General features: G+C 43.1%; 2 protein-coding genes across 4 annotated transcripts in view; one reads left to right on the top strand and one right to left on the bottom strand.

The window, feature by feature from the left end:
* Positions 1-2326, top strand: part of EPB41L4A (erythrocyte membrane protein band 4.1 like 4A) — a 150058-nt gene extending 147732 nt beyond the window's left edge. The window contains exon 23 of the mRNA XM_006026177.3: positions 818-2326. Coding sequence (XP_006026239.1) covers positions 818-946 — 129 coding nt within the window. The 3' untranslated portion in view covers positions 947-2326. The remainder of the gene's footprint in view (positions 1-817) is intronic.
* Positions 2327-8724: 6398 nt separating this feature from the next.
* LOC102378463 overlaps positions 8725-17069 on the bottom strand; it is a 9165-nt gene continuing 820 nt past the window's right edge. Inside the window, exons 2-5 of one of the 3 annotated variants that reach the window (XM_025207062.1) lie at positions 15848-15917; positions 12547-12658; positions 11670-11773; positions 8725-11190 (exon numbers count right to left, since the gene is read on the bottom strand). In XM_025207062.1, the coding sequence (XP_025062847.1) occupies positions 9664-11190; positions 11670-11672 (1530 nt within the window). In that variant the 5' untranslated portion in view covers positions 11673-11773; positions 12547-12658; positions 15848-15917 and the 3' untranslated portion in view covers positions 8725-9663. The other 2 variants (XR_003094652.1, XR_003094653.1) reach the window with 2 other exon arrangements.

The raw sequence follows: 17069 nt of genomic DNA, 5'->3' as shown, positions 1-17069 counted from the left end.
CTGCTGAAGCACTCATTATGTTTTCCTATTCTTATCCAAGGCCATTTGGTTTGAATCTGCTGTCCTGGAAGGAGTTAGCACTGCTTCAGTGTCTAGTATCTGCCAAACAAATGCTGTTGGACCATTAATTGCTAATTAATTTGGTATTTGGTCAGGTACCAAATCATTAGGCTTGGTATTTGCTGATCATGGAACAGCCATCCAAATCATGGCAAGTGGCAGATGGGGGAAGGGAAGGAGATGGGAAAGTGCCAGAGCAGAATAAACTAAGTAACAGGAGTGCAACAGGGAAGGACAGCAAGTGGATGTTAGCTTGGGCCAGTGGAGAAGAAAAGGACAGTTCTTTTCCATGATCAAAAATAAATAGCAGTAGCTGTGCTTCCACCGTGCTTGAGGGGGAAGTATGAAAATCAGAGCTTGTCACATCCTTAAATTTCCTTATCACCTATGTTCAAAGTAACCAAGTACTCAAGATCTCATTCTCTCTAATGCTGGTAGTTCATTTTTATCCGATTGTCCCACTAGTTTAATGGTTAGTTCTGTTTTCTTGATGTCAGCATACAAGGAGAATATAACAGCATTTTTAAATGAATATTAAAAATAATTTAGCCAGTTCTTTTTAATACATCAGGTTTCAGGAACTACTGATTGGACCCTATGCGAGTGCCCACAGTCTTCAACTTAACTCTCAAGAGTCAGATAGCAGATCCCAGTGCAGTACTGAGACTAGGACTGTAAGAAGGGAAGATGTGAAGAAAAACCCTGTAATTGTTTGTTTTTTAGAAGCGTATTTTTTACTTGTCTTTGTTCTTTTCAGAAGCGAAATGGGTCCAAAGATAGCCTGCTTGAAGAAAAATCTCAGATATCCACTATCAACCTGGATGGAAAACACAGTGCAAAGACAATAAAAACTGTACATGCAGCACGCTTCAAGATAGAGACTTGACTGCTGTAACTGTGGAATGGATTCTGTTCCTTAGAAATCTGGAATTATACAATAGTTTTGATATTTGTTAGCTGAACAATGTTTCTTTAGCATAAGGAAAGAGAAGACCTACATAAACTGGAATGACAGTAATTTTCTTAGAATATTCAAAACTCCAAGCTGCTTCCTTGTAAACCTTTTTTTCATCAGTGGAGCTAGCTATGGTGGTTTGGTGATTAAGAAGTTTTCAAGCAGATTATTCGTCAGGCATCTGACAAGTCCTCTTACACATCCACCATGATCCAGAGGATCGACGGTTGCCTACTACTACTGTTTAGACAGCTGGAAAGAAAAGTCTTTATGAAACTGAACAATACTGTAAGGATGTATCAAATGGTGTGTTGACCTCCATTTCCAAATGAGGAACAAAGGAATTGTCGAAACACAACTGACCTATGGTCTAACCTAATTCAGTCACCATGTCTTCAAATTAACTGTGTCAGCTAAAGGGGCCATAGATAGATGCTTCAAGGACAGGGTAAAACCCTTCATAATGTTCTTGGCCAATTGTGCAATACAATATGACAGGGAGGAAGTGATTTTTAGATTCCACCTACTAATCGGCTAATGCCCTAAAGCAAAAAGACTGACTGCTCTTTATATGTATTCTAGCCTAGCACAACAGCAAATATTGTTCATATAAACTGCTGATACCACATTTAGGTCTTTCTAAGATAATTTTCTCAATACTATCCTGTGGTAGTAAATTCCACAGGTTAATTGTCTTATGTAATGATGGACTTCTTTGAGCAATTTTAAATGTGTTGTCTCAGTTTTGAATGAGTGAATGAATACCCGAATGGCCTTTTGTGCACCATTTACATTCTACTGTATCTCCTTAAGTTTGTCCCTATATACTGCATAGCCCCCCACAGCTCCCCCACTGGGGCAGAGGCAGGCACAGCTGGAGATGCCCCCATGGCTTCCCTACCCAGTCCCATCCCCCTCCTGGCACTTAAAAAGACAACAAACCCCCCTGCACTCTCTGGCTTTGGCAGCTACAATTGGGGCCTCCGAGGGCTCATGGCAGAGCCTCCCTGTGCAGTGCAGGGCAGTGGGCATTGCCACCCCCTCCTCCCCCTCTTGGCACCTGCGCGGCAGCTGCCCCATGGTGTGTCTGCAGCACGGCTCGGCAGGGCATGGCTCGGCACACTGTCTGGGAGCCGGGGAGGCTCCACGTGTCAGCTGGAGCCTGGCATTGCTCAGCCCATTGCCAGGCAGCGTAGTGCCCTGCCGAGCCACACTGCACCTGTACCATGGGGCAGCCACCACTCAGGTGCCAGGTGAGGTGGCGATCCCCACTGGCCCCGCCCCTGCGTTGGCGGGGGGGTTCTGCTATGAGTGCCCAGAGGCCCCAATCGCTGCTGCTGCAGCTCGTGAGTGCGGGGCTTTAAAAAAAAAAGTATTGGGACTAGGCTGGGGCCGGGCAGGGCAGCCATGGGGGCTTTTCCCATGGCTTCCTCCACGTGGGGGGAGGCAGGCACAGATGAAGGAGCCGTGGGAGAACCTGCAGCCATCCATCCGGCTGAGTCTGCCTTTTTCACCAGCCAATCCGAATATCTCCGAATCTAATAGTTCCTTAGTCACGTAGGCCTAATGTAAACCACTGTGAGGCCCCATGTGGACTTGTAGGTCCAACTACGTATTCGATTAATCTGAATCCAAAATGACCCCTCCAATAATTAGATTCTTTACATGGGAAATGATAACATTTACGTTTCCATGTATAGAATCTAATTATTGGAGGAGGATCTTAAATTTGTCCCCATCACCACTGCAGCAGGGAAAGCAGTGGCAGAGGGTCAGCCATTGGGGAGCAGGGAGGGAGTGATGAGGGTGACGAGCAGCCTGCCCCCTACAGCCTCAGGCCCTTGCCCCCATATATTCCTCTTGCAACCTCAGGCCTCATGCAGCCACCTCCTTGGAATACCAATAATACATCCTCTCCACTCACCAAAATGGGAGAATGTAGTGCATTGTGGGAAGTGTAGTCTAACCATCAAGCCTGATACATAAGAAAACTGGTATGAGATATCCAGGCAACTGAGGCGGCAATCAATGCCTTGTCAGTTTGAATCAATTTTTTAAAAATCCAAATATTCTGTTTAAAAAACTGAAACTTACTGTAAGGGGGGGGGGAGGAATTCCATTTGTCAATTTGCTTTAACATTTTTAGGTTTTACATTCTCTTTAGATCTTTTACAGTGCTTGGATGAATGCCATTCAGTCCTGAACATATTTGCATTCTGCTGCACTCCAGTAGAGCACTTAGGATTGGGTTAATTTGCCAGAGCTGTCCCAACAGACACAAAGGCACAATTCCCACCCCAAAGGATTTAGTCTAATCTGTTACTGGTTTTTCTCATACTTTTGACAGCTCTACACCTTCACAACCAGTAAGCAACAAAGATTAGTGTTAGAAAATCCATTAGTTTCCCTGCAATGTCTTTATGCTGTAATAACAGCATTCAGATTGGTATTCAAAAAGAATTAAAGACAAAACAGGTCTTTTAAATGTAGTCCAAATAGTTTAAACTCCTGTTTAACTGCTAATTTTAAGCAGTATTTCCATGCGACTGATTCCATGTGACAGATGGAATCAATCATTGCTCCTTGTTATACTATAAGGGCCTTATCTACAGGGTAAACTTTAAAAAAAAACAACCTTTCCTACTGAAACAGTGTGTTGTAGTGTCACCCCTAGAAGACCAAGGATATAAAAAATCAAGACTACCTACTTAATTCTGAGCAACAGAAGGGGAAGGCACCTTAAATCAAAATCTCTTTTCATAGTAAGCTGTTTCAAGCTGCCTCTTGATGTTGCATTTGCCTGTTTTGTTGCTTTCATGATCTTTCTCAACTTCCTGGTTTCTTTGCCACAGAGATGCCCTTGTAGAAAGCACCTTTTCCTGTAGAGCAGTGGCCAGTATTTCTGGCAGGTGTGCCACAAGTTAGCCCCACACCTTCCCCAAGTGCTATTTTGAGCCCCTTCCTCTGCCTAATCTGCCTTCTGCTTCCTTCCCTGTGGTCGCTGTCCAGTTTTGCTGCTTTGCTTCCTGCCCTATCTGCTGCCTGTCCCTTCCTTGATGTGCCGCACGCTACTAGTGGCATCCACCCCACAGGCTGGCCCAGGCTGGCCCATCCCTGCTATACAGTATACGTTCTTATGATCTGAACTTTGTGTCAACATTTTCTGAAGAGTAGCAGGAAATGCAATGGATAAAGCTATTCCTATACAACTGACCTGATGTTTTTCCTGTATTCTGTAGTCTGTCTACAAGTTTTGTACAGGAATTAGAGCCAGAAATTGTGGCATTTTTGCTTATTTCCAGTGTCTCTGAAATTGGTTTCCTGCATCCCCCGACTTTTCCATTTATGATTCTTCAGTCAGAGGGTTCAGTTCTCATTTGCATTATTTTGTGTACCTTTTATCTATCTGGAAGTAGATTCACTCACGCTTCTAATGAACCTAACAGTCTTACTGTGTAGCATGGCTATTGCTCAGCAGTTGCTATCTTAGTCCTAGCTCCTATTTTTAAATAATCCTTTAATACCTAAGTTTACTTTCAATGCTGGTCATCTTTTCCCTTAATTAAGGGGGAAATCTTGTCTATTTGTCCATGACCAATACACTAAGCCTCCAATTCTCAGCCATCTTCTCTCATTCATGTATTGAAACACAAATTTCACATCTCACCAACTTCGTTAATGTAGCTAGAAGCATTTTAGAGAAAGTTAACAGTGAGGCCCTAGATTTAAAACTCCTGGTCTTATTTCCAATGGGACAATAAGGTTTGTAAACAACCTATTTTTCTAGACATAGTATAATTAGACATGCAAATCATTATTTAAAACAAAACCTTAATAATTGTGTACCACAGTTAAACTGAGAATAATCCACATATTCAAATACATGTACCGAAAAAAATTATCAAGTTTGTTCTGAGTGCCAAAAGTGAGCAAGTTTTTGTAAAACCACAGGAGCATCTTAACATACAGTAAGAATTCCTCCAGTCATTAATATTTAAGCTGTTTTACCTCAGTTGGTTATTATTAACATGGGCATTTCCTTCAACTCACCTAAGAGTTCAAAGGACCTTTATTCAGAGGTGCTACAAGACTTGCCAAAAACACTGATGGTATTGTTGCTTCACACTAGACGGACTAGGCTGGTAGATAAGAGTACAGTACAGGACTAAAACTGAGACCTTGGTTCTGTTCCTGGCACTCACCTACTGGCTGGCCTTGGGCAAGTATTTTCACTTTGCTGTCCCTCAATTTTCCCTATCTTGCAGACAGGGATAATACTGACTTCTTTTATAAAGCATTTTGAGATAAGAAACTAAGTTTTTTTTATTTATCTTTATATCCCACTTTTGCTCACCCATCAGTTTAACACCCCTGCCCTTGCTGCTTGAGAGTACACATATGCCAACTTGTAGGTAATACCCAATAAAAAGTTGTCTACCTTAAATCAACTCCTGCTGCCTGTTCCTGATTCCAGCCACGTTCAAACTCAGTGGCTGGTCTCTTCTCTGTGAACTAACCTTATGTCTCTTTCATATCCATACAGCTCTTGTTCAGAGTCCCCATCTTTAACTCTTTCTTAGGCTAACCTCATTTTACCTGCTGGCCCCAAAAATCTGAACTTTTTTTCTGTTCACCCTCCAAATAATCCAGGTATCTTTGTACAGTTATTGTCCAAAGCTATTTAAGATGGAGTGAATTTTAAGCTCCCTCATTATTTCAGGAATCTTGTTTATTTTACAGTTAGTTATAAAGATGGTTATTTTAAAACATATGCATAAACTCCGAGAGTAAAGCATATACTTTATGTAAATTAAGTTAATTATTATCCAAGAAACCACTATGTGCTTTGAGTTTGACTAATAGTTGTCAGTACTTGTGTCCAAGTTATTTAAAATCAAGTAAAACTGTTGAATGTTAGGGCACTTCATGGTTGCATATTGTGTGTTTTATTTGTAGTGCATAAGAGAATTTATAAATTCACTGTACTAATCTGAAGATAACATCTAGTAACAACACTTTTGTGAGACCAGCTGAAATCATCTTGGTAATATAGTTTCAGAGTACAGTGCAGAAACTGAAAGTAGCATCTGTGAGTGCTTTTAGAACCATTATGTATATTTATTATAGAATTTCCTTTACTTATTTAAAACGAACTGAGAAGCACCACTGCCACCTACTACATAACTTTTCATAAACAAGCTACCCAAGGACATGTAAGCTCCGTCAAACATAGCTTACCTCACCTATTACTTCCTTCCTACTCAACTCACTCCATTGAATGAAACTTCCTCTTTTCAAGACATATATTCATATGTTGATAAGAGCTGCAATGCAACCTGTACAACAGCTCTAAGGTCAGACTGAGGAGGTAGGGCTGACTCAAGACTGATCATTTTTTAAATTACTATTCAACTCTCAAGTCTTGTTTAGATTACTTGTTTGTAAACTGTATACTTAACCTCACTTTGGAAGAAAAAACCCAGGCCTTCTTACTTTAATCTTGGGCATGGAACATGGTTCTACAAAAACTTGCATCTGACCTTGCACACTACTGTGATGGGAAGTAACTGTTTCCCAGTTAAAAAATGCTACCCCCTGCAGTTGGAAAATTAAAAAGATTTTCCACAATGTAAAGGACAATGATGAATAACTATTACAAGCAATTACTGATTTTTATTGAGTGGGTTTGATCCTGATAAATTGAACACATTAAGTATCACAGAACACCTTAAGTGACTTTTTGTCACGTACCTATTTTGGGATGGATGCCTCCCTGGTATTGGCCAGAGCTCCTGCCTTGATGTAATATATCTTTCCTGACAAAAGGTTAGTTTAAACTGATATATTTTTACAAGAGATTTTGATAAATTATCAATAAAAAAAAATGCCAAAGTATTCTGTTAAAAAAAAAAAATCCATCAATTGTGAAGTCTTTAGTCATGAGACTTTACATACTCCTATTTTGATGATCAAAGGGCAGGGGTAGGAGAAGCCAGAACACAATTAACAGGCAGCATATATACTTCTTTACCTACTGAGATAATTAAGTTCTCTGGCCAGTCAATGGTGGGCACACATACACATGCGCTTTAATGCACATTAACTTATTTTAATATGCATTAACTAAATAGAATTTTTTTAGTGACACTTTAATGCATATTAAAAAACTAATGTACATTAAGCGCCACTTAAAAACCATGGTAATTTATACACATACCTTTTCATCTCATGATGTGCTGGAGTTCTCGTGAGTCAGAGCAGACTTGATTAATTGAGTCTGCTCTGCATGTGAGCCAACGTGCACTGTGCTGCTTTGCATGCAGTTAGTTGTATAAGCAGCGAAATGCGTGTCAGCATGCAGAAAATGGCAACGGTGCGCTTTTGAACTAAAACACCTTCTGTGTTTTAGTTCAAAAGCGCGCCACCATTTTCTTATCACTGACACACATTTCACTGCTTATGCAATTGTATATGCCACAGCACTGAGCATTTTTAGAAGTGCCCAGCACCATGGCACAAACGTGTACAAATGCCCCGTGTTTCTTAGTCGATGTGCATTAAGATAGGCTAATGCACATATTCTTAGTACCTTACAATGGAGGAACTAGATTTACTGTGCAGTAACTAAAGCATGTTAATGCACATATAGATGCACCCAATCATTCCTAAAAACATTTTGTTCTCCGGAAGAAAATGTCATTGGTCATCCACTAATAAACATGGTTTGCTTTCATTTATTATACCTAGCCTCCACCAAGTCTACCTGGATTGAAGAAGTCACTGTGGCTTGCTGGTATTAATAACTATGAATACAATGAAGTAATTATGGCCTTTTGCTTATGAAAACGTATGCTATACATCTCTGATTTAGCTACTTTTTAAAGGTGAAAATCTATCTTATCTTCAGCTAAAAAACTGAAAATCTCCTCTCAAGTTGGGATTCATGGCCTGTTTTAAAGACACCAGGAAACCCCCCCTTCTGTGGAGCAAGTTCTAGGGACAAGGAGTGCAGGGTGGCTGTGACTGCCACCATTGGTTTGTTCTTAGATGTATAGTCTTTTTATCAATATATTTTCCTTTGTTATTGGTCTACTCCTTAAATAAAGTTACCCACCCTATGCTTTTCCTAAATCAAGCTGCCCAAGGACACTTACCTCCTTAAAACAAGTTTTTCTTTATCCATTTAGTTTGTGATGTTTTTAAATAATTGTTGAAATCTTTTCCTCCCTCTATTTTGATCCTTCACCACCTACATTGTCAGCAAAACAGAGGAAAAACTCCAGACTCTGACTCTAAGCCCTTTCTTGCCTTGTAAAGTTTTCCTTAGGCAGCCGAGGAGGAAATGACATACATCCCATGACTATTGATTTTTTAGGGACTAAAGTTTCCAAAACTATTTAATGGAATCAATCATTAAGATAACACTAGAAACAAACAATTAAAAGCAAAATCCCATAAAAGGTGTATGACTACATGATAGCCAGTCCCAAGCCACAATAGCAAGAGAGCCAATCAGGCACTGATAAGCAGGGATCCTGGTTTCCTCTGTTAAGAAAATCCAAAATTCTCTGAATAACGCGCCCCCCCCCCCAATATCTGCATTTTTCTATAATTAAAATGGACCACCACTATATATATAGAGGTATCAGTTGAACACAATGTTTTACTGATATATTTACACTTTTAAAGCAATTTGGAAGCCTGCCAGTGCCTCAATCATTATAATAAAATAAATAATACCTATATATTTTGGCATTTTTTTATCATGAAAAAAGTCAGAGCTTCCCCTGCCCCTTTCACTCACCAGGACATGGGTCCAGCTGCAGCTGTCATACCCCCTCCCCGCTTTGTGGACTGAACAGCCCTGACATGCTGGTGCCCTGCCCAGCCCCTTACTTCCAAGCCACAGTCCTCCTAGTGCCCACAGCCCCTGCCCATTCCCTCCCAGCAGCAGCTCCCCCACACTGTACCAGGCCACAGGTCCAGCTGCAGCTGTCCCCTACTGCTTTGTAGCTCTAAGCAGTGCCAGCCCCTGCTGTTCTGCTCCCTGCGTCTCTTGACAGCAATAAGGGCCAGGTTCAAATTTAGCTTCTGCTCAAGTCCCCATGCAGAAACCTGGGACAATTAGATTTAAACTGGGGTGTCCTGAATGAACAAACTTCCCCCTTGTAAGCAGTGCCCCAACCAGAGACAGATTTATTATAGGACAAAGGGAAAAGAAACACAAAATACAGCTCAAAGCTTTTTTAAACTTTAAGCCTTAAGTTCTATAGTCCAGCCCCACATGGGGGCTCTGTTCTTCTCAGCCCTCCTGGGGTCATGCACTCATTCCATGGGCCCCCTGCCCCTACTGGGACCTCCCCCACAGTCCCATCCACTTTCCACCAGATATTACATGGCCAGCAGCAGATTGCCTGCTCTGGCTTCTGGCTGGCCCCACCCCTAGAGGGTCACATGACTGGCCTGATTGCCAGCTCTTCCCCCACATCCTGGCTCCTGCAGCCTGACTCACTTCTAAAGTAGCAGGTGTGCCCACAGTGCCCTGCCACACCCCACCCATTGGGGAGCTTCTATGAAGCCCAGGCAGTCTGGACTTGGGAGGTCCACCCAAAGCAGGAAACCTCAGAGCCCACCAAGCTATACCTGCCTCACCCTAACTGGCTGGATAAGGGGGCCACACCAGGGAACCCTGTAAGCTGCTCCATGTGTCGGTTCCTTGGAGAGTTGCTGAAGTGTGCAGCTGGGGTGTGTTGGTCTTTGCTGCAATGTAAGCTGCTCCTGTGCTCCTCGGTGAGCTCCTGGAGTGTGCTGGTCCTTGCTGCGATGAAAGCTGCTTCTAGGAGGTCCTCAGTGAGCTGTTGGGGTGTACCAGTCTTTTCTGCAACATAAGCTGCTCCTGGGGGGTCCTCAGAATGCTGCTGGAGTGCGTCAGTCTTTGCTGCGATGTCAGCTGCTCCTAGGGGATCCTTGGTGAGTTGCTGGAGTGTGTCGGACCTTGCTGCGATGTCAGCTGCTCTTGCGGGGTCCTCAGTGAGTTGCAGCATTCCAGCCACATTTTCATCTTTCAGGCATTGGTGCTGAGCACTGAAAAGAACCCCAAATTTGCTGAAACTTCCTTCCACATCAGATGAATTTACAGTCAGTTGGAGAAGAACCATTGCATATTTTGCCAGGTTGGGAATGCGATCTTCAACAGCCATCCAGAACTGAATGGGATCCTCGACGTCTGCAAACCCGTCTTTGACAATCCCTAAATACACTGGCCATTCCATGTTGCATTCGTTGGGCAGCTTTAATGCCTGTTTCACAGTTTCATAATCTGTATAAACAGCACCAATTTGTTTAGGATCCAGTGCACGAACAGCGCGGAGAAAATCAATTGCCGGCTGTTTATTTTTTACATTGTATTGTCTCAGTTTATCAGCAGCACTTTGAGCAGCTGTGGACCCTTTCACATTATCAGTTGATGATGCAAGATGCTCCAGCCATGAAATTAAATCCAGGACAGTGTTGTACACTTTGTGTATTTGGCGCTTTTGTGACTGTAAAATGTCCAGTGCTGTCACCAGGCGTCCACAGTTCTCTGCAATGTACTTAAGGTCAATGTGTAGGTCTTCTACCACTAACAGGCTAGCTAGTTCCCGCAGAACAGATGTATCCCCTTGTTCTGTTCGTTCATGCTCTACAAACCCATGGTAGAGCTGGTAGTGCTGTGCATGGTACTTTACACAATTGAACCATGTATTCCACCTGGTCACAACTGGTTCAGGTGGAAGTGCTGGTGAATCAACACTCTGTTCCTTCAGGTATCTCAAGAACCGTGCACGACGAGCTGGAGCTTTCACTAAAAGTGTCTTCATCAAAGCAACAAAGCGATCCACTTGCTTGAAGGTATCTCGCCAAGTATTTCCTGCTAGAGCAACTACATGTGCATAGCAACGAATATGCACACAGTTTGACCACAGATTGCAAAGCACAGCATTCCAAGCATTTGCCATGTAGCTTGCACCGTCTGTAACAAATGCTAGTATTCGCTCAAGTGGGATACTGAATTCCACCATACAAGAAATCAAGGCTTGTGAAATGGTGGCATGATCAACATTCCCCAGGTACACGGTCTTTACCAGCTGCGGTGCAGGGATGTCCACATGCCTAGGAGGGCGTACCCTGAGCACCTGAAATAAAATGTTGAAAACTGGTTTATTTTCAAAGTCGATTGTTTCATTGGTGACTACAGCAATGAAATTTCCCTCAAAGTCATTAATAAGACGCTGTTTTTCCTCTTCAAAAAGAGGTGGCAGGTGGGAATACAACTGATCTAACTTGGGAATGGCACTGCCTCCCTCGACGTGTTTGTTCAAAAAATCCCTGACAACAGGTAAATCCATTTTTTGCAGAGGAAGGTCTGCTTGTAAACACATTCGAACAAAATCCAAAGTGACAGTGTCACGGTGGTCTTTGGCAACTGAGGAATGCTGTAATGCTGCAGTGTCAGTACATTGTTTCTTTACTGTTGATGGCCCTGCTGTTTCAGCATCTTCTCTTCGTCTCTTTTCATTATGTTTATGCTTAGCGCTTTCCATGTGTTCTACAATTGTCTGCTTTCGAACATGATCTACAGCTTTGTTGCATGCAGTGCAGAACAGCACAGTACCATCAGTGTGAAATTTATCCTTGCCAAACTGAGCGACACGGTCTTTAGGGGTGACTTTTGCGGTCTTTGGCATCTTTTCTAAACTTGAACGCGATGTCCGGAGGCTGAAGTAAAATGTGAGATGCATCAAAACACAGGGACCAACTCAATTCGCGACTGCATTTTTTTTCATGGAAAGTGTGGAAAAAAGCAAGCAAGCCCTGCAATTTTGTTGGAGATAGAGGAAAAAAAGGACTTCTTAGTTCCAAGCAGAAAAGGTGGGAAACCTTCCCACCCTAGAACAAGCTGTGCAAGCCCTGAAACACAAGGGCAGGAGCCTGGGGGCAACACAGGATTGCCAGGCTGCTGGGTGCCAGCTGGCACTACCTGTGGTGCAGCCCCTCAGCAGCTGCAGCAAGATCCCAGGCAGAGGCGATGCCGCTGCTGCAAAGGAATACTAAACCCCGCCCAGTCTGTACCAGGGGAAAATTCATTCCTGACCCCAGTGCAGCATCAGTCTGACCCTAAGCCAGAGGGGCAAGACCCTGTAGCCAGGACCATCTGGGACTTAAGTCTCAGCAGCACTGACACATCCCCAACCAGTGGCTGACCAACCTCTTTTTGAACACTTCTAGTGCTGGAGAGTTCACAAGCTTCTCTACTGAACCACAAGCTGCAAAAAAGGGAAAAAAAAAAAAAAAAAATCGCTGGGGCCACCAGTTAGATTTGTGTCACTGGTTAGACCAGGGTCCCCGGTTAAATGGAGATCATCAGTTACCCCACTAGGCAGACTGAGGTGACTGGTTCAGTCTTCATTTAAACTGTCTCTAACAATTTTTTAAACTGTAAAAACTACTGGCTCACATGAAGACACACAAAGATAAAATGACATACTCACTGCTACCACAAAGACACGCCTCACTGCTCTATCACGAATCCGAATCCTCAGGATTGTCTCTGAACTTGCAATCTCTATTGCGCTTTTTTCCCCCCTCTTTGGCTCCTTTAGTCTATATTATTGATTAACAGAGAATGGAGTTAAATGTAGGTAAACAGCTGTAAATAAATACTACTGCATTCTCAGTTAGTGCACTCTTATTCTTACAGCCACTTATGTTTCAGATCAGCTAGTTCCAAATGCCCATTTCCAAAGCTTGCTTAACACTTGATGCAGTTTTAGCATGTAGAATATGAAGAGGAAGGAGGGCAAGCAAGCTTCTAGGGTCTGTGGAGCAATGGGAGGCTGGGAACACATCCACAGGAACCGTGAAGGGGAAGAAGGCTTGGGGCATGCTCCCTGGCTGGGAGAGGAAGGGTTGTGAAGTCCCTAGGCAGCCCCTCAGGGTAGGGTGGGGGGGAAAGGGCACAGCTAGGACCACCCCATCCCCCAAACATCTCTGGATATGGGGATGGGACAGGGGGCTGTTGCTACCTCCCACTGGAGCAGGGAGGTGGCAGAGTTCCCCCTGCCCTGCCCCCCACCAGCTCTCCCTGCAGGGCCTCCCCTCTTCCCTCCAGCCCTACTGGCATTCCTTATTCCTGCTCCACAGTTCCATGCTGGAGTGGGGGGACCCCCAGCTGATGCCTGCCCCAAGACCCTGCTTAGCCCAAAGGCTGGAGGAGGCAAAGTGAGTCTGAGATTCTCAGGCCCCACTCCCAACAGATAGGGCTTAGGGTTTTGTGCCCTTTTTACAAGCAGCTCCTTGTATGCTGGAACTCTCCCAACCATGTGGAGAGCTGTTTGCATAAGGGGAAAAATCCCATGTTTTTTGCAGGAAACTGAAAACCCTGATCCTTGCTGATTAGTATAGAGTTCTTACTAATAGCACTGTCAAGGAAGCCAGTGGCAAGAGAAAGAGTGAACATTATCGATTTTAGCCTACTGTGAGAGAGGATAAAAATGCAAGGACAGACATATACACAGATACATTTTTGGCAGAATCCAGCTTAAGATGGGATACCATGCCAATAGCACCTGGAAGAATCTTCTTAAAAGATTCTACAGCCCAGTTGCTGAGGTGGAATCAGCCAGGGCCTGATATCAGCAGTTGAAATAACCACCAGGGAAGACACTACATGTAAGGAGCACTGTGTGTGAGGAGCTCAAGGTCACTGGAATACGGGTTCAAAAGTAGCTGCCAATTTTGTCAGTACTACATAAAATATCCTAAATCTCATGGGGTTTCCTCCACCCATTTTCAAAGATATAAACCCTGCAAGGGGCAGCATAAACATGGGTCTAATTTCAGTTTCCAATAGACCCAAGTTACTGCACATTGGCCATGTACAGTCATAAAACCCAAGGCTGAGTTGATTCAATCTTCACAGGCTAGTCTAAACTGTGAAGACTGAACCAGCAGAGAAGTGAGCAGACACTCACTTTTGATTCTGGAAATGCAGCCACATGCCTGTTCAGGGGCGCTAGAGCACACTTCCCTGCTCTGCTGGAGCCAACAGCTTGGACCAAGGCTAATCTGCACACCCTGCACGAGGGGCTTGTGGGGGAGGTGAAAAGCATGCCAGAGGACTGTGAGTTAACTAGAAACTGGAGGACATCTGGGACAGAAGTTCAATAAACCAATTTAACCTAAATCAATTAAATCTGATACTACATCCAGCCAGGTTTATCCTAAACCAGTTTTGGCCATTTTGAAAGCGGTTTATGTGCCCTGAACTTGCGTTGTATTATAGGTTTGACTCGGCTTCCAATCACTTATACTATTTAGTGCGTAATTTCTGTCCCTAGCTCTTCTCTCAGGTGCTCAGTCTGTTTATGATGAATGAAGGAACTCCATTTAAGCCAACTGCAACATGCTACAAACGCAGTGCATGTTGAATATTCTGGTAGGCAGCAACAACCAGGCTTACTATAGTTTATCAGGCACAAAGGCAGACAAACACCCCAGGAACTACCTTTTAATCTTAACAGGATTAACTTTGACAACCTGCAAGAGCTGAAAGCAGTATGTGGCTATTAGGATCACACCTTTATTTTCTGTGCTTTATGGAACTTGTTTATCAGGGAGACCAGATGCAAAGGCATTCAATAATCCGCATCTCCTGCAGACAGGTATTTTTTGCTAATGCAGTTCCCTCCCTTCCCACACGAACCAGAATGAAAGCTTCATGCAGAGAGCTGGAAGAGAGATCCATCCCATTTTTGGAGTCTCCACTGGAGAGATATTATCCACAATTCCTGACCCAGAAACAACTTGCGTTTTGAAAAAGAACAAGGTTTGTATCAGCTTATTCCTTCCCAAATAAATGAAGAAAATATGAAGAGGGAGGTGTCTAGACTCAACAGCACTGAAGGGCAGCAAGTAAATAATACAAAGCTAGACATTTCAAGGCTAGAATACTTTTAACTGCTAGTTCTGCTAATCTTGAGTTAAGGTGCAAAGATCTAAGAATCATGCACAGAGGATGTGTTTCAATAATTTAATCATAAATAGAACCCCCAAGCTTTCTATCACATTGAATACACAGTGGTTCACTGAAATTAATTCCTCCTATCTAGGCTCCACCCTTGAGGCAATCAGAAACAGAGCCCATTTTATGGTCAAAGCATTACTCCCCTTGCCTGTATTCAGTGGTGACTTCATAGCTCAATTTTGACTTCATCATACTTGAAGTTTACAGCAATTACTTTGATGGTGTAAAGAAAGCAACACAAGTAGAGTCTCCACCCTGAAGCGGGGTAGAAATTCCAACCATTACCCCTGCCTTGTGTACTATGTATATTTTTTATAGTTGGATTTTTATAGTTTGAATTTGCAGCCTATGATTAATGGAACAAGAAATATTTGGTCTCCTGCACAGCAGTGATTCAATGCAGTTTTTCAAGTGGAATTAAGCCATGCAGCTTTGACAGTGTATTAAAGATTTTCAAACAAGGTTGAAGAAGGGTTTGCATATCCTCTCACTGCTATGCAAATTTTCATGTCACTTGCAGAGCTACAGACACCTCACCACCAGTTTAAATATTTTGATGTGAAACTGTTAGGTTGCACTGTTGAACCAAGTGAACTACAGCAACTGTTTTTGTTATTTGAAATGCAGTTACTTAGAAAACTTCGCATACAACAATGTATATTATTATATAATCTTTATTTCTTTGTATAACAATCCTGTCAACACACTCGTGTTACCACCATGATTTTGTTTAATTATTGGATTTTTTTTTTTTTAAATACTTATACCTGTTTACTTCTTATGAAGTGTTCTTTTCTTAAAGGGATTGCTTCTGCACTTGAGTTGGCAATCTCAAATCTGAAAAGAAAGCAAGCATTTTAGATCAGATCCAAGTTGTGTACCAGGTAGTATATATCATTTGCATCCATAGGATTATGTAATCTATTACCCTTAAAGCTAACAGAAAAGAGCTTCAGGTTTTGTTCTATGTGAAATAGATTAAAATCTGCAAATGTAAATTTATCTACACACAACAGGGCCTACCATATTAACCCGAATCCAAGATGACTTTGAATTTAAGACTACCCCCCCCCCATTCAGGGAAGACTAAGTTTCTTATAATTTTCCACGTAAATAAGAGTTATTGGAGAGTCATCTTAAATTCATCCACACTGCTGTGGCAGGGAAAGCAGCAGCAAGGGGGCAAGCAGCAAGTAGTGGGGAGGCAGCCTACTCCCTTTATCTTGCCCCCTTGCCACTTCCCCCTGGTCTCTGCCCCCTGCTAATTGCTGTGCTCCTGGGTGGCTTCGCACTGGGTCCTTCATCGCTCCCTGGCTCAGTAGGGAATTGAAGAGCAGTATAAGATCAAGCAGTGAACCATGGAGTGGGAGGGGAATCAGCCCAGAACCAGAGTAGAGACCCAGCACCAATTCCCCTTGTAGCTTTCTGGCTGTGCACCGAGTAGCTAACTGTTCTCTTGCTCCCCACTGATTTCTCTGCCTCTCCCTAGCTCACTAGGGAGCCAGAGCACCAAGGCTAAATATAAACAGTCAAAAAACCTGAGGTTGAATCGATTTAATCTTTGCAGGTTAGTCTACACTGCGTAGACTGAACAGATAAGCAAGTGAAGAGACATTCACTTTTGATTCTGGAAATGCAGCCACCTGCCTGCAGTGGCCCATGCCAGAAACATGGGTGGGGTACAGCACAGCTTCCTGCTCCACTGGAGCAGACACCTTGGGTTAAGGCTAGTCTGCACACTGGATTTAACCTAAATCAGTTAAGCCTGATACTACATCCACCCAGGTTCATTTTAAATTAATTTTGGTTTACATACACTGAACATGTGTTGCATTAGAGATGCGAACCTGTTCTCAGTCACTTATACTGGTTACATGTAATTTCTGTCCCCAGCTCAAGGGAATCAGCCCAGGACCAGAGAGCAGCAGATGACCCAGTGCTGGTGCCAGTCCTCTTTTCCAAGACAAACCCATTTTCCCCATGGTCAAT

The sequence above is a fragment of the Alligator sinensis genome, unplaced genomic scaffold (genome assembly GCF_000455745.1).
Source record: "Alligator sinensis unplaced genomic scaffold, ASM45574v1 scaffold225_1, whole genome shotgun sequence".
NCBI lineage: Eukaryota > Metazoa > Chordata > Crocodylia > Alligatoridae > Alligator > Alligator sinensis.
This window is presented reverse-complemented; position numbering and strand designations above follow the sequence as displayed.